The 26,403-nt window shown below is 33.6% G+C and overlaps 2 protein-coding genes and 1 long non-coding RNA gene across 5 annotated transcripts in view; 2 read left to right on the top strand and 1 right to left on the bottom strand.

Moving 5' to 3' along the window:
* The window catches only part of aifm3 (AIF family member 3), a 64,828-nt gene extending 54,910 nt beyond the window's left edge, over positions 1-9,918 (bottom strand). For both annotated transcript variants that reach the window (XM_087250989.1, XM_087250988.1), the window contains exon 1: positions 9,533-9,918. The gene's annotated coding sequence lies outside the window, so the exon portion shown is untranslated. The remainder of the gene's footprint in view (positions 1-9,532) is intronic.
* LOC141385764 (uncharacterized) overlaps positions 1-26,403 on the top strand; it is a 64,218-nt gene that overhangs the window by 37,678 nt on the left and 137 nt on the right. Inside the window, exons 3-4 of one of the 2 annotated variants that reach the window (XR_015491010.2) lie at positions 16,755-16,867; positions 16,950-18,130. This is a non-coding gene — a long non-coding RNA (uncharacterized LOC141385764). Of the gene's footprint in view, positions 1-16,754; positions 16,868-16,949; positions 18,131-26,403 lie in introns of those variants that run through there. The other variant, XR_015491011.2, reaches the window with a different exon arrangement.
* cldn26 (claudin 26) lies at positions 23,288-23,950 on the top strand. The gene is given in 1 exon segment (NM_001122706.1): positions 23,288-23,950. A coding segment is annotated over 1 exon segment (663 nt).

A 26,403-nucleotide genomic window follows, 5' to 3' on the forward strand; every position in this document is an offset into this window, starting at 1 on the left:
TTTTAATATAGCGTATTATTAGTGGAATCCAAAAATTATAGTATAATATTGATAGTTAATTTTAAGCTATCTCGCTGCCCACCTGCAGGATCACTGAGGCCCACAAGTTGAGAATCCCAGGTCTACACTGTAAAAAGTGATCAGTTGACTTCACTTAAAAGTGACGAAAGTCGTTGTTTTTAAATCGATTAGTTGACTTTACTTTAAAAAAATTCGTAAACCTGTTGCCTTAAAATCATTAGATAAGTTTAACTCTGTGCATGATTATAAACATTAAGTCAAATCAACCTCCAAGTTGCAAGTAAGTTCTAAGTAAAGTCAATTTTTAAGTCAACTGGTTTACCCACTTTTTGAGTAAAGTAGCTAACTCCTTTTTACAAGGCACTGTAAAATTGCTGAACTCCACACAATTCCTTCATGTTGTCTCAAAACAAATCCATTAAGTTAACTTAATTTTACTAATTTGAGTGGATTGAACGTAAATCAATTAAGTTGTCCCTACAAAAATCTCAAGAATTATGTTGATTCAGCTCGTTTTAAATTTGTAGTTTAAACAAGCAGCAAATTTTATTTTTTTAAATTGTAAGAATGATGGTAAATGTTCTCGAAAGCACCATAAACTCAACAAAACGTAACTTTTGGAAGGATCATTTAAGTCTAAACCTGACCGGAAGATGACGTCTTGCTAACCTAAAGAAATAGGCGAGAACAGTGTAGTCAATGCAAATCAGGGTTGTACAAGTTGTCAACAGTGCTTAGCTAAAAAGCGTCTTCTAGTTAAACATTAGGCCATTTGCCCTGATCTCAAGATGATAAAGTGTCCCCTGATCGTAGGCAGATAAATCAGAGGGCGAGCACTTACAACAAAGCAGAACCGCACTTAATGTTTGACAACCTTCACCCCCGCTTACTCCATGCAGTTTCCATTCACTGTTCTTGTCTGTGGATTTATTCAACAACGCCGCAGTCACTGGTTGTTTTGCAGCTCAGATGTTTGATCAACATGCTGGAGAAATACAGGCAAAGCATCAAAGCATTGATGAGTGTTTACACCAGAACACACTCGGACAAGTGCCCTCAGTCAGGAATCGGGATATCATGTGTTGTCAGCAGTTGTGGAATAAAAGTTGCAATGTTTGCACTTGGATAAATCATTTAAAGACTTAATTGTCAGGAAACAGCATATTGATTTCTCCTAATTATATTGATTTATAAAAAAAGCTGATTTTATTACCTGCTGTGATTCATAGTTTTTGCATATTTCACTTTTCATTCCTTTTCGTCAAAATTGTATTGCTGTGAAGTAAAATAAATGGAAAGAACTTAGAATGAAAACTCTTAAAATGAAAATATTTAATATTCAATTTAAAGGCTTACGGTAACTAGGTTAATTAAATTAATTAGGCAAGTTGGGGTAATTTGGCAAATCATTGTAAAATTGATGGTTTGTTCTGTAGACGATCGGGGAAAAATTGCTTAAGGGGGCTAATAATATGGACCTTAAATGTTTTTTTTTTTGTTTTGTTTTTTAGCTAAAAACTGCTTTTATTGTAGCTGAAATAAAATAAATAACGCTTTTTCCTGAAGAAAAAATATTATAGGAAATACTTTGAAAAATTCCTTGCTTTGTTAAACATTTTTGCTGAATATTTCAAAAGGAAAAAAGATAACAGGATATACCTATATATATATATATATATATATATATATATATATATATATATATATATATATATATATATATATATATATATATATATATATATATATATATATATATATTATAGATGGGCATAGATTAATTTTTTTAATCTAGATAATTCTAGATTAAAATGGATCATTTGAATTCTGCTGAAAGTATTAGGAATATGTGTACTACCGTCTTTGAGAGCGGGTTTTTCAAGCCAGGTGACACATTAGACCAGCGGCTCATCTCCTGTTTCCAAAATGCATCACAAACTGCTTGAGAAACTGTTCTACTATTATAATTGGTGATGAAAATAAATGATGTTCAGTAAGATGCACTTTTGTTTACTGTTTATTCAGTTAAACATGAATTTTGACCTGTAGGCCTACATAAGCTCCAAACAGTGATTTTTGATCACCTTAATCCGACTAAAGTCATAACAGAACTAAACAGAAACGGAATTAAGAAATGTGGAGTATGCATAAATTAGTGGCATTATTGGAGTAAACGCCGCAGTCTTTAGGACTTCTCACCATATTTTCCAACAAGATCCACATGCAGCTGTGAGTAAAGGACAGCACACACACAAACACACACACACACATATTGTGAAATGCGGAAGTTTTTTTGCTTTCCATTTGGCGTGAGTTATTAAATTCCATAACACTCTAACCAGTCCTTACTCCTTATTTGCGTCTAATACACCAGTTTGTCGCGGCGGCATGATTGAAATGTTCATGAGTTAAAGAGACACTGCTGATCTGCAGAAGGGCACTTTTTTGTCAGATGGCTCACCGGTCAGGTATACATCCGTGCTAAAATATCAAGGTTAAAGTCATCATAGCTTGCATAGAATAGGCCCAGCTCCCAACCCAACTTTGAGAATAACAGCGATATTTTTTTTACTGCGCGATAAGTGTCTGGCTTTAATGCCGATAATGGCCCACCACTTATATATATATATATATATATATATATAAGGTTGCACCAACTGGACTTTAATGCTCTGCAGTGACGCTTCTTGATCAAGCTGTGCAGATCATGTTGTTTGACTTGAACTACATGACCGCTTTACACACAAAGGTGATTTACTGAATGAATCTGCCCTCAGATTATTTAAAGTAATAGATGAAAAAGTCATGTGATTGGCTGCTCTCCTCTGCGAAAGCGTAGATGCTGTGACATATTTTGTAAATGAACCATAAAGCATGCAACCACGGAGGTGTGGCAAACTTCATAGCGTGTGTAAATATAATCCCCCAGTAAACACGATGAAGCGAGGAGACTTCTGATAACCAAGTTGAGGCCATAACAGTGAAAAACGGCTGACTTGAGCAGGATTTTGAGCAGCTTTCTAAATAAAATATGCATCTGAGCCACCCTGATCTCACGAGAAAATGCAAGTGTTTTACTTTTTGTCAGTTTAGTAGCTAATTTGTATAAACTCGTACCAAAATGAACGTTTTTTAAAAAGGAGGTGTGGCACCCAACCCCGCTCCTAAACCCAACTGTCTTTGGGTGATGAGCAAATCGTATTGAATTGTATGAATTAGATTGTTTGAATTCATACGAATTAGAGGCCGATCACTCTGAATGCACTTTTTACATCGAGAGGCGCCTTTTTTAAAATGGTTTACCTACGGCTGTGAGCAATTTGCGCGCTGCTCATGCATTCTGCGCGCCTCGCGTTTTAACCACCTGCTGCGTCTCGTGTTCTTTCCCTGGCACAGCGTGCGCTCGCAGTTGAAAAAAAGTCAACTCTGAGCGTAAAAAGCATGTGATGTCTCTCGCGTCTTTTTAATTTTTCCATCAAAGGAAAGCAGAGGCAGTTGTGTTTGTGTTGTCAAAACAACAACAGAAACTTTTGAAGATGGAGGAGAGACTTGTGGTTGCTGTTTTGGGTTATCCGGTGTTGTATGACTCACAAATCTTGAATATCACAATATAATTAAATATTAAAATTATATTAATATCAACAGCAACACTCTCACACAATACCCAGCTGGTTCAGTCGTTGCCTGGTGACATAAAAAAAGCGCACCGTGCTTCTTATTTTCTTTATTTGTTAGACTTTATTCATCTCCAAAGAGAAATTCACATGCTTTCCATACTAAAATAGATAAAAATAAGTTATGCATATAAATGAAAACAATAATAAAATTACATTCTTACTGCACACCTTAGTTCCAAAAACAACGAGTAAACACTTGTCCATTTCTAATAACTATTACAATTCAGCATAATTCATTTACATCCAAACCTATATAATGAAACAATCTCAATTGCTGACTCCGGTATAAAATCACTGGCACTGCTTGTGGTCGATGTTTACTAAAGTCAACAATCATTTCTTTGGTCTAATTAGTATTTAATTCAAAACAATTTAATTAAATACTAATTTTTGTCAAATAAAAAAAGGCAGTGTGGTGCACCTCATGTTTTTGGAACGTAAATTCACATTCGGAGTGATCTTTCCCTAAGCCACTTAATAAAAAAGTTACGAATTACTGTGAGATTGCGTTGTTACGAAGAGTCTGACAGTGTAATAAGGCTTAACGTTGTAGCCTAGCCTTTGTCTTTCATGCGTTAATTTGTTATCTCATCAGCACACAGATTCATGTGATGTAATTTCATATGCATTACTCCTGCACTAACATATGTTATTGTTACATACTTACTAAAGCCTGCAGTGATCAATGTTTTGACTGCGTTTATTTAGCAGTAAAATTATCCCGTGCTAATGTTGCATTATTAACAAAATGAAAGTGTTGACAGTGCATTTGTTTTGCTCTAAAATTAGTCATGGGTAGGCCTACACAAAATCTTTGCCCGCAGATTTTCATGTGTGTAAATTCATATTTATTCAGTTTTTAAATTATTTCAGTAATATTACTGACTAATTTAAAAAATGTATTTACTTACAATACAGAAATTAAGTAATAATTTCTGTCTTTGAGTTGATATATGGTAGATGCATTAAATCAGAAACTTGCTTTGTTTTTCAAATAATAGGATTTACATGGTAATCATTAAATAAATGTTTTTATTTAGCATCTAACAATATACCCAAAATCATTCCACATAAATCCACAGATTTTTCACAATATTCTGTATTTACGCAGAAATAGCAAAAAATGTCTGTAGATTTTGCCTGCCCATATTCATAGGTAATGTTCCATTGATTTTGCAATGTGCTATGAGCAGTCAAGCAGCATGTGGATATATTTCCTTAATTGATGATGTCACCAGCGACTAGTCTACGTCGTCTCAACTTTGATAATATTTGAGTCAAATTCCAAAATTCTAAAGTCGTTAAACCCATAATATATATATATATATATATATATATATATATACTGTACTGAATTTATGATATTTCTGAAATAATAGAGTAGAATAATAGAGCAAAATGTAATAACCCAGCTACTAGTCTATAAAATAATTCAATTAATATCTACATTTTTCACATAGTGCTAATTTTAAAAAGAACAGGAAATAAACTATTTGCAAGTAATTATTGCATTTATTTAAAGCTCCCAATCTAATGATTATTCTATCTTAAAATAAGGATTTGCCAAAAATATATTGATTTTATGACACAATTTCCATAATAATAAAAAAAAATTAAATAACATGAAATAACATGCAATGCAATAAAAATGTTTAAAATAAAACATGAGTAGCCAAGAATGGCAAAAACATTTATATTAAAAATCAATTTCAGTTTATATGTTTAATATTAAGTTGCATCTTTGGTAATTTATTGTTTTTGAAATTTAGGAGAAATATCAGAGACAAAATTAACTCTTCAACGCAATAATATGAGTGTTTCCATAGTAATATCACACCTCTTTTCGTCAGCCAGTCCAGTCCCCCTATGGTCCCCTTAAAAACAACATCTGAGCAATAACATTTTTCTGTTAATCCCCAAAACTACAATAGCCGTCTGGAGTTGTAGTGCGATGCAAAGAGGCTTTTGTTTGACTTCAGTTTATCACTCCGAGCTGCCACAGGATTATTACAGTGCAAATGAAATTCAAATGTTGGCTTACAGCTAATCAGATTCCTCATCAAGAGCTCGGGAAAAACAAGAAACAAACATCACAACTCCAGTGGCGTTCGGTTCTGCCTTCTTCTGATATTTGATGTGTTTATTCATGCTCATTGAGTTCAGCTGAAAGCTGTGTGACTCGCTGTAAGTCTTTTGCATTATCAGAAGTTCACTGGAGTTCAGAGCTGATCTGCTTGTGGAATTTAGACGGTAACCTTTAGTACATTGTGGGTTAAGGCGCAGACTCATAATTCTAGCTGTTACTTTGCTAGTTTACTTTACAAGTCAAAGGAAATGGTCCTTGAAAAGCGTTTGGTCGAAATGTTCAAATGCTCTAAATCTTTTTTTTTCTGTCTAAATGCGAATCACTGGAGGGAATTCAACAGAAAACAAGCTGTAAGATGCAATTTTCAACTAAAACTGGGAAAAATGTATGCATTACAGTGTTTTGGGGGCAATTTTACTGTTGTTTCTCTATAAACGTGATAAACGTGACAGGCACATGAGTACCGAGTGTTCAGTCTGTACCTAGTCACAAGTACCTAACAACCAAAATAGCAATTACGAAATACATACACATTATTAGTAGATTTTAATGAATAATTGTAAAAGGAGATTATTTTATATATACAGTCTTTGCAAAACTTAAAGAAAACGAAGCAAGAAAGAAAAACGTTGCAATTTTTGTCGTTGTGTATGCACTCAGCTTTAATACTGTTAGTAATCTTTATATTTATATTTAAAAATAAATGATACTTAAGCTCAGCAATACTTTTATATCTGAAATATGCAGTATATTGACCAAAAAACTGGTGTACAAACTTATTTATTTACTAAATAAATTTGAACAAACTGAATAAATAATTCTAATTAAATGTGAAACTTAGAAAGACTGAAATATTTGTCTTGTAGTATTCTCTAGTAAACTTGTTTTATAATGTAAATTATAAAATTTATGTAAAAAAAAGCTATTTCATTTTTTTCTCCAGGCATTCAGGATTACTCACATTTAGTCTTCTTATAAATATATTTTTATATAAAGATTGCGCTCATAACCACTCATCTAAACAGTAACTTGACAATATCTGTCACTGAGGGGGTTCATTTTAAAAGATATGCACACTTTATGCACTAATATGTACTTTTATATTAACAAATTGAAATATTTAGGTACAAGAGGTTGTAAAATATCTGATGAATAACAGTTTCCGGATTTTATATTTCTATTATAGATAGCATTATGGGATGCTGATCTTTGCTAAAAGTGACTTTTATTAACATTTTAATAGTTTGAAGTAATATAATGTAGAAGAAGTAATATAGAGATAAATACAGGTCTGTAAAATAAATGAAAATGTACTTCCAGTTTAATGTAGGGTAATATGCAACACCAACCCAGACAAAATATCACTTTAAGCTATTAAAAATGATCATAAACGTCATTTTCCCCAACTTTTTAAGGTTAAATGTTGTCAGAAATAAGATCATGGTCTCATAATGCAATTCAAAAGCAAAAAAATATAATAATAATAATAATAATAATAAAAACATGAATCACAAAATACAGGAAACCGTTAATTTACGGATATTTTGTTACAGTGTGGTTTACTCCATTAAACTTGGTTTCACAATGAATTTTCCCTTCTTTCATTTTTTTTTCATTCATGCTCTGTTAAAATAGTTGGGTCAAAAATACCACAACATATAACCCTACTATATGTTATTATAGCACCTTCCCAACTATAGGTTATTTTAACCCAGTGCATTGGGTTATATAATTTAATCCAATGCAATGGGTTATTTAGATTAAATGTTATTTTTTCCATTCTGGTATTACTATTGTTAGTACTACTATTAATTTCATAATTCTGGCTGTGTAAATAAATAACAAACTTTTTAAAAAATATATTGAAAATGCTTTATTTCCATTACATTTTAGTTCCAGAAACTTTTGTTAAAATAAATTAGGAATTCCAAAAAATGAAGAAACAGAACAAAGTAGACAGTTATAAACTGTGCAAGCAGAAAATCATGTGTTGTTGGAGCAGAATATGGAGCTCTGTGTGCTGTAGAGACTGTCCAGCAGCTACAGCAGGCTTCGCTCTGTGCCCACTAAGAACAATACATATTAACCACATCCGAATGCATCTAAAAGATGGTTTTGGATGGTGAAACGGATATAAAGACACAACACGGGGAGGTAATTTGATAAAAAAAAGAATATTATTGAGTTACAGCTTAAATTAACTTTATGAAAAAACAACATTACGCATGCATATTAATACAGCTGTTTTGTTTCAGTTAAATCAGTTGACTGTTGAAATTCTAAATTTTTAACCCAACTAATTGAGTTATTAAATAAATAACCAAATAAAGGTTAAAAATAACCCAACAAAGCACCAAATGATTAACTCAACTGGTTGAGTTATTAATAAATAAACTAATAAAGGTTAAAAATAACCCAACAAAGCACCAAATATGTTTAACTTTGGGTTAAATAAATAACTCAATGTTTTTTAGAGTGTGATTATGTATATTCAGTCTACTCATAACCACTCAAAAAAAAAAAGAAAAAGCTACAGAATCTGACACTGAGGTGGTTTTGTTTCAAAACATACAATAGTAAATGTACACTTTATGTATAGTAAGTACTTTTACATTAGCAAAATGAAATATATTTAGGTACAAGAGCTACCTAAAGGTATGATTGTTGTCACTGGGGTAATACATTTACAAAAAAAGTACTTTTTTAGGTACTAATATATATACTTAAAGTACTAATTTGTATTTAAATGTACCAATATACACTGTAAAAAATACTGTATTTTGTGATTCTCTTTGTTTCCCGTGTATCTATGGTTGTGAATTGCATTATGGGATGATGATCTCTGCTCTGTCGAATTTTGATGTTGAAAATTTAGTTGACTTTTATTGACATTTTAAAAGTTTGAAACAATATAATGTATAAGTTTCAATATATAGACAAATACATCTTTAAAATAACAGAAAATGTACTGGCAGTTTATTACAAGATTTTTGTAGCGTAATATACAACACCAACCCAGACAATCAGCACTTTAAACTATTAAAAATGTTCATAAAAGTCACTTTTTTTTACTTTTCAAGATTAAAAGTTGTTGGAAAAAAGATCAAGGTCCCATAATGCAATTCAAAAAGATAAATAAACAGGTAAAGTTAAAAAAAAAAAAAAAGCAAATGAAATAAATGACAAATTATAGAAAACTGCTAAATTATGAATATTTTTAAGACTATTTCAAACAAATAAACGTGCATCTTTTTGAAAAGAAACAGTGACAGCTTTTGTAGATTTATTTTGAAGTACCTCCCCATAAATAGCTTTTTTTCCTGAAAACTATTGCAATGTTTTCTAAATACTATTTATTAGTTACCTTAATAACCTTAATGTAACCCTGTGGTCTAAAACTGACAACAAAAATAACCAGATTTGAGCTTAGCATACCCGAAAATCACAATCGTAAATTAAAAAAAGTCTTTTGTTTTTCCTGATTGTGATGTGAGATACTAAAAAGCGAAAGCTGAGAAGTTCATCATCTGATATCTCAATGCACCATGCTTTAAAATTCCATCTCCTCAAAATCTGCAGCAGTCTACTGTACAGTACATGACCAAAATCCATCCTCACACGTACTGAACTTTATCTTATCTGCTCACAGAAGTTTACCAAATCTGATAAGACCCCGTTCCGTGTGCTTGCAGATTACAATCACAATTGCATAACCCTATCAAACTGAGAGGTAATAATATGTACTCACATAGTCCAGTCTAAATCAGGTGTATGCAGGAGTTTTCAGCTCAAGGCCAAAGGTGCGTAACCCACTGAAAGAGCACTAGGTATCCAGTCTAGTGTTATCAATGCTATTATTCCTCTTTCCTATGGAGAATTCCAGAGCGCAGCACAATCTCCTCTCCTGCCTCCTCCTCACGCTTCCACTGCAGTAGCCCGAGATCAAGACACAGTCCCACTACGAACCTCGCTCACACACACACACACACACCAGAACGCTTGTAAGAACTGCTCACACTCTCTTTCTCTGCTTTTGTGCTTGTCTTTCATAAACACCCTCTCTTTTTACCCCCTTCTTTCTGTTTCACTCTCTCTCTTTCTCTCGCTCTCCCTCTCTCTCTCTCTCTCTCACTCTGGCGGAGGTTGGGGTTTGCAGCAGCAGGACTCTTGCCAGTAACTCAGCTGTATGCAGTATTGATGGAGTTGCTCAGGGATGATAACACAGCATGAATTTTCCCAGCGCTCCACTTTCCCTTTCGCTCTTCATATTCCCCCCACCCCTTCTCCTGCACCTCCATCTCTCCTCTTTTTTTATTTGTTTGTCACCCTCTCAAACTATCAATCTGCTTCTTTTGGCTGACCACTATCTAAATCACACTGTTCCTGTGATCTCCTTTATTCTCCTTCGATTTATTGAGCTTGTTCTCTTTTACTGTCGTTTTAGCAGATGACATCTTGCTGATGTGTGTACAGCATGCACAGGCAGTGTTCCCCTGGAGATGGTCGTGTTTGTATTGTTAGTGGTTAATAGTGGCGTGTGTTAAAGGTCTTGAGATACGTCATGTAAAGTTCTTTAATTGTTCACTTGAGAGTAAAGAGATGTTTAAAATACCCAAGCAATGATAAGTAAAATGCTACGCTTGAGTTTATTCATTCATTAATTTTCCATCAGCTTAGTCCATTTATTCATTAGGGGTCCCCACAGCGGAATGAACTGCCAATTTCATTCATTCATTTTCTTTTTGGCTTAGTCCTTTTATTAATCTGGGGTCGCCACGGTGGAATGAACCGCCAACTTATCTAAGTTATATTAAGTTTTACACAGCAGATGTCGTTCCAGATGCAACCCAGTACTGGGAAACATCCATACACACTCATTCACACTCATACACTACGGCCAACTTAGTTTATTCAATTCCCTTATAGCGCAGGTCTTTGGACTTAGGGAAACCGGAGCACCCGGAGGAAAACCCATGCCAACATGGGGAGAACAGGCAAACTCCAGATGGAAACGCCAACTGATACAGTGGGACTTACAAGCAACCTTCTTGCGACAGTGCTAACCACTGAGCCAATTTGTCGCTCCCACTCTTGAGTCTAGATGTGGATTTCATATGTGTGTGTGTGTGTGTGTGTGTGAGTGTGTGTGTGTGTGTGTGTTATAGATTCGATATGAAACCAGAAAGTAATGCCTCATTATAGTCAATACAAAATCAATACCAAATAGACGACAAACAACCAGCCTCAAAAGTTGACTGTCAAGTAAATGGAAAATTTGAAAGATATTTACTGTAGAAATTGCAACAGTAGTAGGAAAGGAAAAGAAGTTTTTGTTGAAAAGTTTAGAAAAACTTAAAGGATAAGTTTGTTAAAACCAAAAAGAGAAGCCATGGCAAAAGTGGAGACCCACAATTACAGAATTTCAAAATTATAGAATAGAATTTTCCTCCATTCATTGGTTTTACACTGATGTATATATCACAACTTTGAATTTAAAACAATTTAATATTTACAAAACTAAAATAAGACAGTAATGTGTGAATTGTTGAGTGCGAGAAATAAAAATAAAAATGTCTTTAGTTTTTAGATTTTTAGTAAGTGTATTTTATTTTGCCTTTTATCCTTGCCATAATATATATATATATGTATATATATATATATATATATATATATATATATATATATATATATATATATATATATATATATATATATATATATTCGTAGAGCAACTTATGTTCTGTTGTCTTTAATATTTTAAAAAACTTTAAAAGGTGAAACTGTCCAAGATATGAAAAGCAAGTTTAAAAAAAAAAGATTTTGAATGGTTATAAAAATCTTTATAATCATTAAAATTATTTATAAAAAATAATTCATTTAAAAATATTGAATGATATTAATGAAATGATATAGTTCTGGAAACTTTCTACTTCTCTGTTTATCTGTCTGATTTTACGGTGGGTTTCTTTTGACCGCCCCCTGTTGTTTTAAAGAAAATCACAACGGCGAACGTGTCAAGTACAAAAGACTCGTTCGTTTCGTCAGGTGTGCGTGCAGTCAGCGCAGGTCCATGACGCAGCACCAGATGAAAGTGTAAATCAAGCTTAACACCCACCGAGAACACTCAAATAACTGCATTAGAATTAGGGCTGGGCCCATAAACGATATTATATCGAATTGCGATAAAATTTATGTCAATAACAATAAAACCTTTGAATTTTTTTAAACTCAATTGATCTAAGAGCCAATCAAATGTGCAAAAATGGGAATCTAAAAGTGTATCACTTTTATTAGAGATGTTATCAGAGGTATTAGAGATGTATTGAATTATCGTCCACTCAAAAATGTATTGGGGGATAATGGTATGCTATTTAATGCACCCTCTAATTGTTGTAGCTTCATTCATTGCTGGGGAAATCTTTTACATCAGGATGCAGTAACAACTTATATCAAAATATATATTGTTATCGTTTAATATGAAAAATAATTATCGAGATTGCATTTATGCCATATCGCCCAGCCCTACTTAGACTGCATAAAAACCACTTAAAATATTTTAATAACTGCAAAAAAAAACGACACACGACACTTTAGGAACTACAGGACACGGTGACTACATGCTGAAAAAGCAACCCCAAGCAAACCTTTTAGCAGTGTACTCAAAACATAACAGCATGCTAAAAACACAATAAGAACTACATAGCAACAAACTAATATCAAGCAAATGACTGCATAGCAAAGTCTTAAATATCTCTCAGAACACCCTAGCAACCACCCACTATGCTTAGAAACCAACCGTAATGCAACAATCTATATTTATCTTTTGTCTGTTGTGTTTTGACTGCCTTTGTGAAATGGACAAAGTAAAAAGATAGGCTTCTCACATTGTAATTATTAGTGAAAGAGTCAAAAGGCTGCGTGAAGCTCTTTTCGCTGCACTCATCACAAAAGACAAGCTCTCTGATTTCATATTCATTAAATATGCTGTCGGATCAGAGAACAATCTGATATGGAGAAAGGACACGCTTCATTTCAGGGGAGAGTCACTGATTCAACTTGTGCTTGCCAATTACATTGAAACGCATCTAATTATCTGTTTATGTTGAAGAAACGCTTATCACAATATATTAAAGCAACATTCCAGTTTTTTTTTACAAGTTCGCTAGAGTCAAACTGTTCAGTTGTATCATATTTTAATGCATTCAGCCAATCTTCACATCTATACTTTTAGCTTAGCTTAGCTTAGCATAAATCACGGAATCGGATTAGACCATTAGCGTCTTGCTCAAAAAATTCAAAAAGAATATTGATAATTTTCCTATTTTAAAGCTCGACTCTTTTGTAGTTACATCATGTACTAAGACTGAAGTGTAATCCAAAGTTATTATTTTCTAGAAATTTATTCATTTTATGTACTTTTTTTTTAACAAGATTCTAATGGTCTTAATTCAATACAATGGTTTATGCTATTCTAAGCTAAGCTAAAAGTGCTCCTGCTAGACCCGGATATCAATCAGAATCTTTTTAAAGTCTTTTTTTTACTGTAGCCATGTTTTATGAATGCATTCAGGCAATCTCCAGGTCTGCACTTTTAGCTTACCTTAGCATAAATCATTGATTCAGATTAGACCATTAGCATCTCACTCAAAAAATGTTTTAATCAATTTTCTATTTTAAAGCTTAACTCTTCTGTAGTTATATCATGTACTAAATTGAAAATGATCAAAACTCTTTTTGTTAATCCTTTTTTTAACAATATGCTAACGGTCTAATCCGATTAAATGATTCATGCTAAGCTAAAAATGCTCCCACCAAACTTGGATATCACCTAAATAGACTCAAACAACTGTGAAAATCAACTGTTCAACATAGCTGACTTGAAAATGAGCCTATTTCAAAATAAAAGTGGAGTGTTCCTTTAAGGCAGTGGTTCCCAACCTTTTTTTTCCTGAGACCCCCTTTTCCCCTGGAAAGTATTGTAAGGCAGTCGGTTTGCAGTAGGTATAAGTTTGCAGTAGGTATGACAAAAAAAGGTTGTTTTCAAACAAACAACATGTTTATTACTATATCTAGATATGTTTATGCACAAATAATAGCCTAATGTAAAATATAACAGCAAAACATCAGTAGGCCATTTGTATTGGGTACACCTTGCAGTATTAGGGATGACGAGTCATCTTTGGTGCAGATAAACTGTGGCCGGGTCAGGGACTTTTTGTTTCGAAAAAAACGGAACAAAACCATAATTCAGGTAACTCTTGGTGTTTACTGCATTTTGTGTTTCCATTGTTGCTAGCGCTGTGACTCGAAATGTTTGGAGCTTTCTTACCTGGGTCCAGTATGCTTTGGTCATTACTATTAGATGCTGAAGGTGAATCAGGTAGACTCTGTTTTTTTTTTTTTTTTTTTGTGGAAGACGAATTACAAATTTGGCCATTTTTTGGTCCACGGGGGATGAAATGAACTAAAGCAACATGATTGTTCTCCTAATTGTCCACTGCTCAGTCTGTTTTTACTGCAGTCGTGTTTTATAAATGCATTCAGGCAATCTTCAGGTCCGCACTTTTAGCTAAGCTTAGCATAAATCATGGATTCAGTTGACCAATAGCATTTCACTCAATAAAGAGTTTTGATAAATTTTCTTATTTAAAGCTTGACTCTGCTCTAGTTAAATCATGTACTAAGAACTTGAAAATGATCACAACTCTCGATTTGTTTTTGTTTTTTGACAAGATGCTAATGGTCTAATCTGAATCAATGATTTATGCTAAGCTAAGCTAAAAGTGCTCCCACCAGACCCGGATGTCAACTGAATAGATTCAAAAATTGTAAAAATCAACTGTTCAACATAGGTGACTTGAAAATGAGCCTATTTTAAAATAAAAGTGTTCCTTTATGGCACCAATAAATTAATAGATGTGTGTTAGTGATTCAGTCTTGTTCCAACAGTCTGTTTTTACAGCAGCCATCTGACATCTTTGTAGCATCTGGCAACAGATATATAATATAACTTTTAGTTACCTCCAGCATAGGCAAAGATCCTGAGAGAACATCTACTGTATATGATGCCCTCTGCTGGCAATGGAAGAAAATCAGTAAAGATTAATGGTGGAGTGCTGACAACATCAACTGAAGGATAAAAGGACAAGCATAATATATCATTTCATGATAAGGCGTTTATTTCCTTCAGTGAAGTGTCTCAAATATGGCCTTTCCTAGAGGAAAGAGCCATACAGGTCACAACATACTATACAGAAGATCAGAGATCTAATGAATTATGAATCGGCCTCATCGTCTGCCATGAATGTTAATGTCTTCTTCCTGGAGAGGTGCTTCTGTGGAAACATCAGTGCATGTCCTAAAAAAAATCAATAGCTTTAGATTGTCAAGGGCATGACATCTTATTTATCAGGTTACTGGTTGAATGGTTAGGATGTTTAAAAATATATTAGATTTTTATATAAGGCCTGTCAGAATAATCTTAAAGAAAAGTTCACCTAAATTTTAATTACCCCATAAATTACCACATTTTAATTTCTTCAATCCATCCTCAGTTTTTACGAGTTTCTTCTGCTGATGTAGGAGTAATTAAAGACAGAGACAGAGTAATAAAAAATGTTATTCTGATACTTGCTGTAATCCTTACTGCTACTTGCATTTTTCACTACGTTTCTAAATTTACCATCACAAAATCTAGAAACCCTTATAGTAAAAGGACTGTTTTGTGCATTTAAAAACATACATTTTGCAGTGGTGTCCAAATTCGGTCCTGGAAGGCTGGTGTCCTGGAGAGTATAGCTGCGTCTCAAATGGCACACTATACACTATGCACTCATGCACTATGTACTTATGCACTTATGAACACACTCAACAGCATAGTATATGTATGTAGTGTTGTCCCAAATGGCACACTAATGTTTATTTTACTAAGCAAAAACTCAAACCGTTTCCCTGATGACATTATACGGTTGCTAAATCAATGAAATAAATGACCACACTATCAAATAATATCTGTCATGAGTATAACCGCATTCACCATCGGGAGGCGCTATAATCACTTTCGTGGAAGGATTTTGCTTTCACCATCCAAAATAAATCAAGTTATTCAACATTTGCGCCCCATAGCTCCGCCCTTTCCTCTATTTGAGCAAACCTGCGATCGTTGAGTGCGTGAAGTGTCCATCATTATACACTTCATTTTACCGTCTGAATGAGTGCGTCATCCGGGTAATTAAAGTGCACTAAGTATTTTTAGAGTTTTCAGTGTGAACGCACTACTTACACTATTTATACTACAAAATGGCGTAGAATAGTGCATAAGTATGCGATTTGGGATGCAACTTCTAGCTTCAACCCTGATCAAGCTCACCTGAACAGCTTATCAAGCTCTTAAGCTGCGGTTACACTGGGCGGGGAAACGCAGGGTCATGCGTCTAGTTTCGCAGGTTGCTGCGGTGCAAAGTTCAAGCTTGGTGAACTCTGACCTGCGAAATCGCATCACTTGACTGCGTGATACCAACCGAGGATCAAAGCATGACCTCTCTGGACAGAAATGTAAAACATGGAGCAATCGCTCGCTTTTTTAATGCCTAATAATCTTGTTTACTCTCATCCCTTTTCGCAGCGCCGCACGACAGAATTTCACAATATCAAACTCTAGTGTGACCGCAGCTTTACTATATAATAGAAACTTCCTGGCAGGTGTGTTGAAGCAAGTTGGAGCTAAACTCAGCAAGACACCGGCCCTCTGGGACTGAGGTTGGACACTTCTGCCGTATTGGAAAATCATCCAAAAAAAAAAGAATGTAGAATCACACCGGCTCGATCGCTGCAGGAAAGATGTGATTTCTTAAATATCACCAATTTAATGCCATTAGTGAAAACAAAAGTGTTCTTGGAGCTTTGTTTGTTTACATTTGAAGCAATGAAGTCACTTTTTTGACGATGTTTTTTTTTCCTTCCTTTTTTAGGCTTCAAAATTTTTGTCTATAAAGGTTGAAAGAGCTTTTGGATTTAATTTAAATGGACTTCATTTGTGTTCTGAAAATGAACAGAGATCTCAGGAGATTGAAATGACATGAGGGTAAGTAATTAATAACAGAATATAAATTTTTGGGATAAACTTTAAGGTCTGTCTAGCGCCTAACATCTGTATTTGGACGTAGATGCAGTCTCATTCACTTTGTACTTGCTGACCTGCATTTGAGAGGAAGCTCTTAACTAAACAATACACTAGATCTCTTTCGCTGCCAAGATTAGTCGAGCACTAAAAGACAGCATGCATGTCCTAGATGGGGGAAAAAGCGAATTCATTGTTTTCCAACTTCTGCTTTAACTGAGGTCTGTCTCACCCTGTCGTTCTTCTTTCATTTCCTCTATACTTGTTTTAATGTTATAACTGATGCCAAAATATCCATTAGGGATGTTACACAATGTTGTCAATCCAAAAACACTATGCGGCTGCCGAATGACTGTTTTGAATGCGGTCTGATCAAACCACACACTTTTGATTTAGTATTCCCTCAATAATCTAATGATTTATGAAATGCTGGTTTTGATTAAAGGTGCCATAGAATGACAATCTGGTTATATCTAGGCTTAGCTGATCAATACGATTTCAGTACATGGTAATGACAAACGATGTGCCTCAAACACTGTTGCTCCCTCATTCTGAAGTAAATCCCATGAGTGTGAAATACTGTTGGAAAACAGGCCAATCTGAACAAAGTTCAGTGCCAAGTTGCATCCCAAATCGCATACTTGTGCACTATTCTATGTCATTTTGTTGTATAAATAGTGTAAGTAGTGCAAAAGAATAAGTGGATTTGAAACACCTGTATGATTAACTTATTCAACCGTTAAAAATAAGTGTAAAATGTTGGACATTTCACACACTCAATGGCCGCAGCTTTGCTCTTATAGTGGAAGAGAGCGGATCTATGGAGCACTGACGTTGGTTTACTTTATTTATTTTGGATAGCGAAAGCTAAATTGTCCTACGAGAGTAATTATGCCACCCCCCTGATGGTGAATGCGGTTATTCTCATGGCATGTACTCTTTGGTGGTTTGGTTATTTATTTTACTAGCTTGGCAAACGTCAAATCTGGGAAACGAACTGAATTTAAGGTTAGTGAAATATCGCTAGTGTTTCGTTTGGGACGACACTACATTCATCTACTATGCTGTTCAGTGTGTAAGTAAATAAGTACATAGAGCACAGTGTATAGTGTGCCATTTGGGATGCAGCAACAGACTCTGATGTTCCACACGGCTTCATTAATATGCTCACCCCCAGTAGTTTTTCCTTGGCCACAATATTTCCTAGTGAGATTACCACAATTGTTACTTGTTTACTCTTATTTTTTTTAATTTATGAACTAGATTATTATATTTTCTATGAACAGAATGTGCGACTCTTATTTTGGAAACTCTATGTATATGGCTGTATCCGAAATCCCCTCCTATGTGGGGCACTATTTGAGGAAGCACCCATTTGGTGTTCGAAACCATAGTGGACATTATGAAGTGCACTCAATCAATCCCACAATGCACAGCAATAATAGTGATTTTTGTATTTATTTTAATATTATTTGTTTCCTTTTTTATGTATTTATTATTGTATTAATCTATTATCACTATATTTCTGTATGTATTGTTTGTATATTATATGTTTTATTGTCAACTGTTGTGCTGGTTGGACCAAATTTGGAAGTTGTGTTTGAATGGCTATAAAACAATAAAGAAAGTGTAATAACAAAAAGAACATCATTTGGCATATGAAAGGACATTACATGAACAGACTTTCTGTGTGGCACAAATACTCTGATCATGCACAAAATAACAAGAAGGTTGATTCTAATTTTTTACTTATATCAAATATATTCACATCTTATACTTCATAAATGTACAGGTGCAGTAGGAGATTTATTAAAAAAAAATCTAGAACAATGAAGTTTTTCTTAGTCTTTTATATTATAATATTTATTTAATATTTTGAACTTTGACATAAAAAATTGAGAATTCTTTGAGAGTCACAATTATCTTTTACATTTTTATTTCATAGCAGAAACTGTTAGTGGTTGATCATAAAAGACATCAAATAATGCACAAAATAAAATAGCAAGAAAGAATGCGTTAGTATACCTGGATAAAAAATAGAATTTTATCATTATGTACCAAGAGGTCACTGATATATTTTACAAAGAGAGCTTTGAAAGTCACTTAAAAGCTTTAGAAGTAGAATGTGAATCATTTCAGCCAAATTCTTCCCATTCAATATCAATTGAGTGTTATGAATAAGCATTGCATCATTAAGCCATAGTCCTGTTCATCGTTCTTGTGTGTTTTTAGCATGAAAGCCAACACATTTCTCAACTCTAAAGAGATTGAAACTTTAAAAATGGAATTGAAGCATACAGTTGAAGTCAGAATTGTTCGCCCCTCTGTAAATTTTCCCCAAGTTCTGTTTAAAGGAAAGAAGATTGGTTTAACACATTTCTAAACATAATAGTTTTAATATCTAAATTATAATAACTGATTACTTTTAGCTTTGCCATGATGACAATAGATACATTTTTATCCTATAACTGCCTGCTCTAGCGGTTGACCATGTTTTGACTGTTTTAAATAATGCAGTTAAAATCATTTAAGGAATGATCATGGTTTACACAGCATTGCTGGTTTACAAAATAATCAAACAAACATAATGCTGTTGCACACTCAAAAAACTGATTTTTATGGACTTACATAAAAAATATGGTCAAGTGGTTCCACGCAAGTTTGTTATGTAGTTTCTACAAGCAACAATACAGTTGAATAAACTAAAGAAATCCAGGTAAAGTTGACAAAATATTCCTTATATATATATATATATATATATATATATATATATATATATATATATATATATATACTAACAGCTGTGACAGTTTAGTAAAAGATAGTAGTTTATATTTAAACTTATAATTGTAATCAGATAATCAGTTAAGATAATCAGTTTATATATATATATATATATATATATATATATATATATATATATATATATATATATATATATATATATAGTTTAAATGATTAACTATAGTATGCTAATTTATTTTAATGTGACACATTGTTTGCTTTTTATATTTTACAACAAAGTAATTTTAAGTATGATAAGATCAAGATCCTAGTTTATTACACTTAATCCTACAATTAGAAAGTCTGTTATGTTTTCTGTTTATGCAGACACATGAATAACGTCATAAGTGTCTTTAACCCATTATTTTTATTTACATAATTTGAGTTCAGAAACTGCAGAGATGTTAAAATGATCGTTACGATATAATAATAATAATAATAATAATAATGACTTAAACCATACTTGTGAAATTCAATAGGTGGTGATACTGCTAAAGAGTTAGTTAGTTACCACATATGGTTTGCCTAAATCGTGTGCCCTAGATTTTGTGTGCCTAAAACATGTGTGGTTCTGCAGGCCTGCAGCTGGATATTATTGGTGGTGGGAGGTCTTTTACACAGATCTACCAACTGCCTATGACGTTATTTCAATGACAAATGTCGTGAGCGCAGTATTACAAGTCGAGATCGCATTTATGTAATACGAGCATGCGAATCTCTGCTTGTGCACCGATTTCCTCTGTTCATGCATAAAACTTCCTCAAATAGCTATGCTGCTCAAGTGCAGATTTTTGTGCGCGCTCTCAAATAAACGCTGCTGAAGTGCGTTTATGTGAGAAGTATGTCTCTAACATTAATTAAATTTGCTAGGAATATTTATGAATGTCTAAAAATAGACCTACAGAGCGGTATTAATGCGTCTTGAAGTAAAGTGAGACAGCTATAAACGCCAGCAAGATAAAGTCTTTGTATGCTGAACCATAGAGATTTATCTAAAAATAAAGTATAATTATGGAAACTGTGTTCCTCTTAACTGAAAGCTACGTCTGGTTTGCTAGCCTCACGCACCTGTTAGTCAGTCAGCATTTCATCTTAAAGGGTTAAACAAATGACCCACAGCACTACTACGGTTACAGAAAAGTTTGCGCTGTTGTAATTCACTTACCTTTTAATATGTTTTGGTGAGACTATCCACTATTTTTTTTAAAATGACTGAATGTTTTGAGTAAGAATCTGTAATGTAGTTGTGGCGGGATGAATTTTGGTGTGGCGCCCCACCATGGAAGAATGAATGTAGCGCAACCTTGTTCTATCATTTAAAATTTGGTAGAAATATTATTTACACTTGAATATTTACATTAGATTGAGGAAATTATTATAAAATTTTTAAATTTCTTTAAAAATGTACTGTTTTTTGTGCTGGTAAAGCAGATATGATTCTTTTGAAAACATTCTAATCTAATTCAATCCAATGTAAATCATTCTACAGGTTTTTCTAAAAGGAATGTTCACCCAAAATGAAAATTGCCTCATCATTTACTCTGGTTTTACAAAAGGTATATTGTTTTGATGCTTGAAAACCCCCTTTTGTCATTGGCCCTTGCATTACTTTGTGGAATGACTTACTTGGATCAATCCTTAAGGTTAAAGGCTTGCTGTCATGAAATGTAGCCTATTCTACATAAAGATGAACATAACCATGTTCACTGTTCAAGGGCAAATGGTGAGGTATGGATGAGCTCAGCTCAGCATGTAGGACAAGGTGTCCGATTTCTAACCACTGATCTCCGAATATCAGAGAAGCCTCAGTGAAAAAAAAAAAAAAAAACTGTGGTAGGTACATAGTGTTCCCAAAGCAAACTACTGTTCATTCAGATGCTACCCAACACAGAGTTCTTTAACTCTTTAATAATCTAACATGTCTTAGTTGTTATTAGCGCCAATTATACTTTAAAGGGACAATTCACCCATAAATGTAAATTTAATCATGCACAATTGGTGCCAAACCTTTATGAATTTCTTTCTTTTATTGAACACAAAACAAGATGTTTTGAAGAAAGCTGAAAATGGGTAATCATGCAAATCCATAGTGGAAAAAATAAATATGGAAGTCAGCAGTTTTTTTCAGCTTTGTTCAAAATATTAGATTTATTTATCCTTTATTTTTCCAGAAACATCCTATTGAGATTAATAAAAATATCTTCTTTCAGGGAACCTGTAGAAGATGATCATTAAAAAAAAAGATTCATAGCCTATAATTGTAAGAAAATGTGACTAACAACTAGTCATGAGATGATAACTGGTTTCAAGGTTTACAGTGGTTTGAAAAAGTCTTGGTTTTATAAAATGTTCTGTTATACTGTTTCAAGGTATATGTAAGTTTTTTTTTTTTTTTTGTTTTTTTTTTGCTGTCAAAGACTATTTAATTTGATTTATTTAGGACAACAGTATCTCCAGCAACAAAGAAGCATCCACATCAAGATTTACTGGTCAACCCACAATTCAGCCAACATCTGAAAAACAAAACACTTACAACATACTATAAAGCCAGCCATGGCTCATTCTGAAAATGCAGCCCTATATACATTACTGGAGAGCGTCCAATACGTAATAGTTTTTTGTGAATCCACCAGAGGGCGCTGTGCATGCTTTTTGAGATCTTAAATTTCTCTCACCATTCGTGCCTGCTCTTCACGTGTAAATCCACCAGAGGCCGCTTTTAACTTACTGACTGACCGATTTCCCCCACCCATCCCCTTCCTAAAACCCAACCGATAGTGTTTTAAAAAGCACCGATTGACCAGCGCCCACTCACTTCCCTAAACCCAACGTAGCGTTGATTTTAAAGACGAAATGCAGCCATGCGTACTTCTGGCTACTTAATTCGCGATCTCCAGAAATGTATATGAAGCTATGTTTTCGGAGTAAGCCATGTTGCAATGATCTGAACAGTGCAGTGTATATATTATTTTATAAGTGTATAGCTTATTTACATCCACAGAAAAGAAAAGCTATCCACAGATGCCTTTTTAAGTTGTAAATAAATCTGTTTCTGAAACTAATGAAGTCAGAAGAAGTCAATGATTCATTTGAATTATCTAGCCTGGCAAACTGTGATGTGTTCATAGTGTGTTATAATTTATTATAATGTGTTCAATGGGGGTTGTACTAGCCCATATTCAAATGAATCAAAGAAGGAGTTGGAGTATTAATCAAATATGTATAATATATATCTTCCTTTATGGTCAACAGAAGAAACTCGAGTGAAGAGTGAATAATAATGGCAGGATTTTAGTGCCATTTAACTACTAAACAGATTTCTGTTTCCCCTCGATTTAAAAAAAGTCCAACCACACTCTGTTCAGGCTTCGTACGTCCAGACTTAAAACTAGACGTATCGTATTTCCTCTCAAAAAAGCAGTTATTGTCCTCGGCGAAGATATTCATCAGTTTGAAAAACAGTCCTGCCGTTGTGAAGGGCTCCAGGATTATCCAGCAGGAACAGGTGGGTTTTTATTAAAGCAAAGGAGGAGCCAGACGAAAACCAGAAGAGCTGAAAATCTCAGATGGACAGACAGACAAAATCAGACGAGAGGTAATATGGTGCTGTTCACCACCAAGTTTGTACAGAGGACTTCGCTCTTTGTGTCCTTCGGAGGTTTGGTCACAACGTTCGTCACAACCTTCTTGCCTCTATGGAAGACGATGAACTCCGATTTGAATGAAATGGAGAACTGGTACGAGGGTCTCTGGCACATGTGTATCTACACGGAGGAAGTTGGCATCCATTGCAAAGCCTTTGATTCTTTCTTAGCTCTTCCGCCGGACACTTTCGCTGGCCGGGTTCTCATGTGCATTTCCATCGCCACTGGAATTCTCGGTGTGGCGGCTGCTTTTTTCGGACTCCGCGGAGTTGAGATTGGAGCCAGTCGAGAGAGGATGAAGAGGAATCTGCTGATCCTCGGGGGAGTTTTTGTAGTTGTGTCTGGAGTCACGACTCTTGCGGCTGTTTCATTTATGGCGTATGTTATGGTTGTGAAATTCTGGGATGATGATCGTCCTGAAGTCATGCCCGGATGGGAGTATGGAGAAGCCATGTTTTCTGCCTGGTTTGCTGGACTTCTGTTAGTTGTCGGAGGGAGTTTTTTGTTTGTTGCAGTCTGCATGGGCGATCATGAAGTGAAGCTGCAAACTGAAATGATTGCACGCTGTCAAGAACAGCGGCCGAGATCTCTGCATTACCGAAAGACGGAAATCATATAGCTTTGATTTTTGTCTGAAGATCGGAAAAAAATCGAAGCTTAACTAAACAAAGTTGCTGAACTTTTGAAATATTGAACTTGTTTTAATCGGAACTATAATATCTTGTGGTGATTTTGTTTTATAATCCGCTCTCAAGTAAATTGAAAGAAAGTTGAAGTCAACATCTACATTTTTTTTTCTCTTCTTTTTCAAATATTTTCCAAACGATGTTTAACAAAGCAAGGAAATTTTCACAGTATGCCTGATAACCTTTTTCTTCAGGTAAAAGTCTTTTTTTTATTTTGGCTAAAATAAAAGCAGTTTTTATTTTTTTAAAGAACATTTTAAGGTCAATAATATTAGCCTCCTTAAGCATTTAGGGAACAAGTTAAACATTGACTTGCCTAATTACCCTAGTTTCCCTAATTAACCTAGTTAAGCCTTTAAATCACACTGCCTGACCAAGAAAATGTTTTTGGATTGCATTTCTTAACTCCTAATGTCACTAGTTAACACACTCAATGCATTTTTTTTTTCAACACATCCCATAATTTCAAAAATATCAGCCTCTACCTAATGGTTGATGTGTTGGTTTATGGTAAAAAAGTACTGGATTTAATACACATACTATGAAAAATCTGAAAATATGAAGTGTATGTGCATTTTTTAAAAAAAAAAACCTAATAAAAAAATCTTTTTTTTTTAGGTATGCCATAAAATATTTTAGAGTGTCATTCAAGACGCTTTCTTGTTTTTTTGTTGTTGTTTTTTTTTTGTTTTTAAAACCAAAATTAAAAGTAGTAGTGCACTTGAAAAAATGAAATTTTAGTTTTACTACACCCACGCTTGATCACATTACATAAAACATAAAAGTAACTACATTAGCACAAGTTAACTATGTTGTTTTTACAGAAACTTAGTATTGTAAGCTTTACGTATGGGTTTGACTGGCCATTTTAACATTGTGTGTACTCTTCTTTTGGCAGTCACATTACAGACCTGAAGTACACTTTTGAGTTTTTCCAGAAAGTATTGCAGGGACAAAAACACATAAAATGCTCCAGAACAAATTTGTTGGTTGAATGAGTACATTGTTCTGGACAATTAAAAAGAATGAAATGAAGATGTTTTGTTGTTTTCTTTGTGACATTTAACTTGTTTCTTGTTTTAAAATTAGGTTTTAATTCTGTCTTTGTTGATAGCACCAACATTATAAATGTTTAATTTTTTTGTTTTTTTTAAATAAACTGTTTTTGTGACCGTTTTCAAAAATGGAGGCCAATTGTAATGTTTTTTTTGACAGCTTAAATGTTTTAAAATATCAGAAATTGTTCAAAGTAAATTTTGTATGGCAATATTTGAAGGAAGTTGCACATTGTAAGAATGTTCACTATTGACTAAAATGTTGTTTTGACCTTTTTTTACTGTAAGATTATTGCCAATTCTTAAAGTCAGTTGCAATATAAAGGACCTTGTAAAGAATTTTTACTGTTCAATTTTTAATGTTTTAGTGTACCTGTGAAATAGACATTTTTATGGGTTTTAGCAGTTGTATACTGCACAACTTTGCAAAGAAATTCATTTTGTTTCTAAAAATATGTTTTACACTTATAAAGCAAATACTTAAAAGTTAATTTAAAAATAAGTGTTTATAAATCTAACATACAGTAACATTGCTAAGTAAAATATACATATAGCTTAAATGCAGTAGTGACACATCTGAATGGGTTGTATCTACTATATATATATATATATATATATATATATATATATTTATTTTTTATTTTATTTTTTTACTTATTATTTTTTATTAATTATTAATAGTTTATTTGTTCCTATTGCTATATTTTGATTTAAAAACAATTTATTGCTTACTATAAATTACTAAAGTATTAAATGTGGGAAATCATTCATTAAAAGGTTATTAGAAAATTAAGCTTATAAACACTATAAAATTTCTTGAGTAAAATATTAATATAATGTTATACAATTGTTACATGTAAAAAGATTTTTATTACATATTATGTATTATTGCCTATATTAACTTGCTATTATTTCCTTCATTATAAATTAATGCATTATATAAATTAAACCTGTCCAATTTAGATTGTTCAGCAAGGCCAGCAAACGCGTATCTGCCATATTATTGTCAGATAATAATGACTGATCAGCTATAATGACTGATAAAAACTGTTCAGTCTATTATATTGAATGGCGATTGGAAGCAATGCTCCCCATTCGCCCGTCTCAATCGCAATATTTGTGAAATAAAATAAAGTAAACACTATTGTTTATTGTGTACAATATTTATTAACCATATATAAAAAATATATCGATGACGATGTTAAAAAAGACGTTAATAACATTAACATCCGTCGTAACCATATATGGTTTGCCTAGATTGTGTGTGCCAGATTGTGTGTGCCTAAAACGTGTGTGGTTCTGCGGGCCTGCAGCTGGATATATCTCCCCAC

Source organism: Danio rerio, chromosome 5 (assembly GCF_052040795.2).
Source record: "Danio rerio strain M-AB ecotype USA chromosome 5, GRCz13ab, whole genome shotgun sequence".
NCBI classification, from domain to species: Eukaryota; Metazoa; Chordata; class Actinopteri; order Cypriniformes; family Danionidae; genus Danio; species Danio rerio.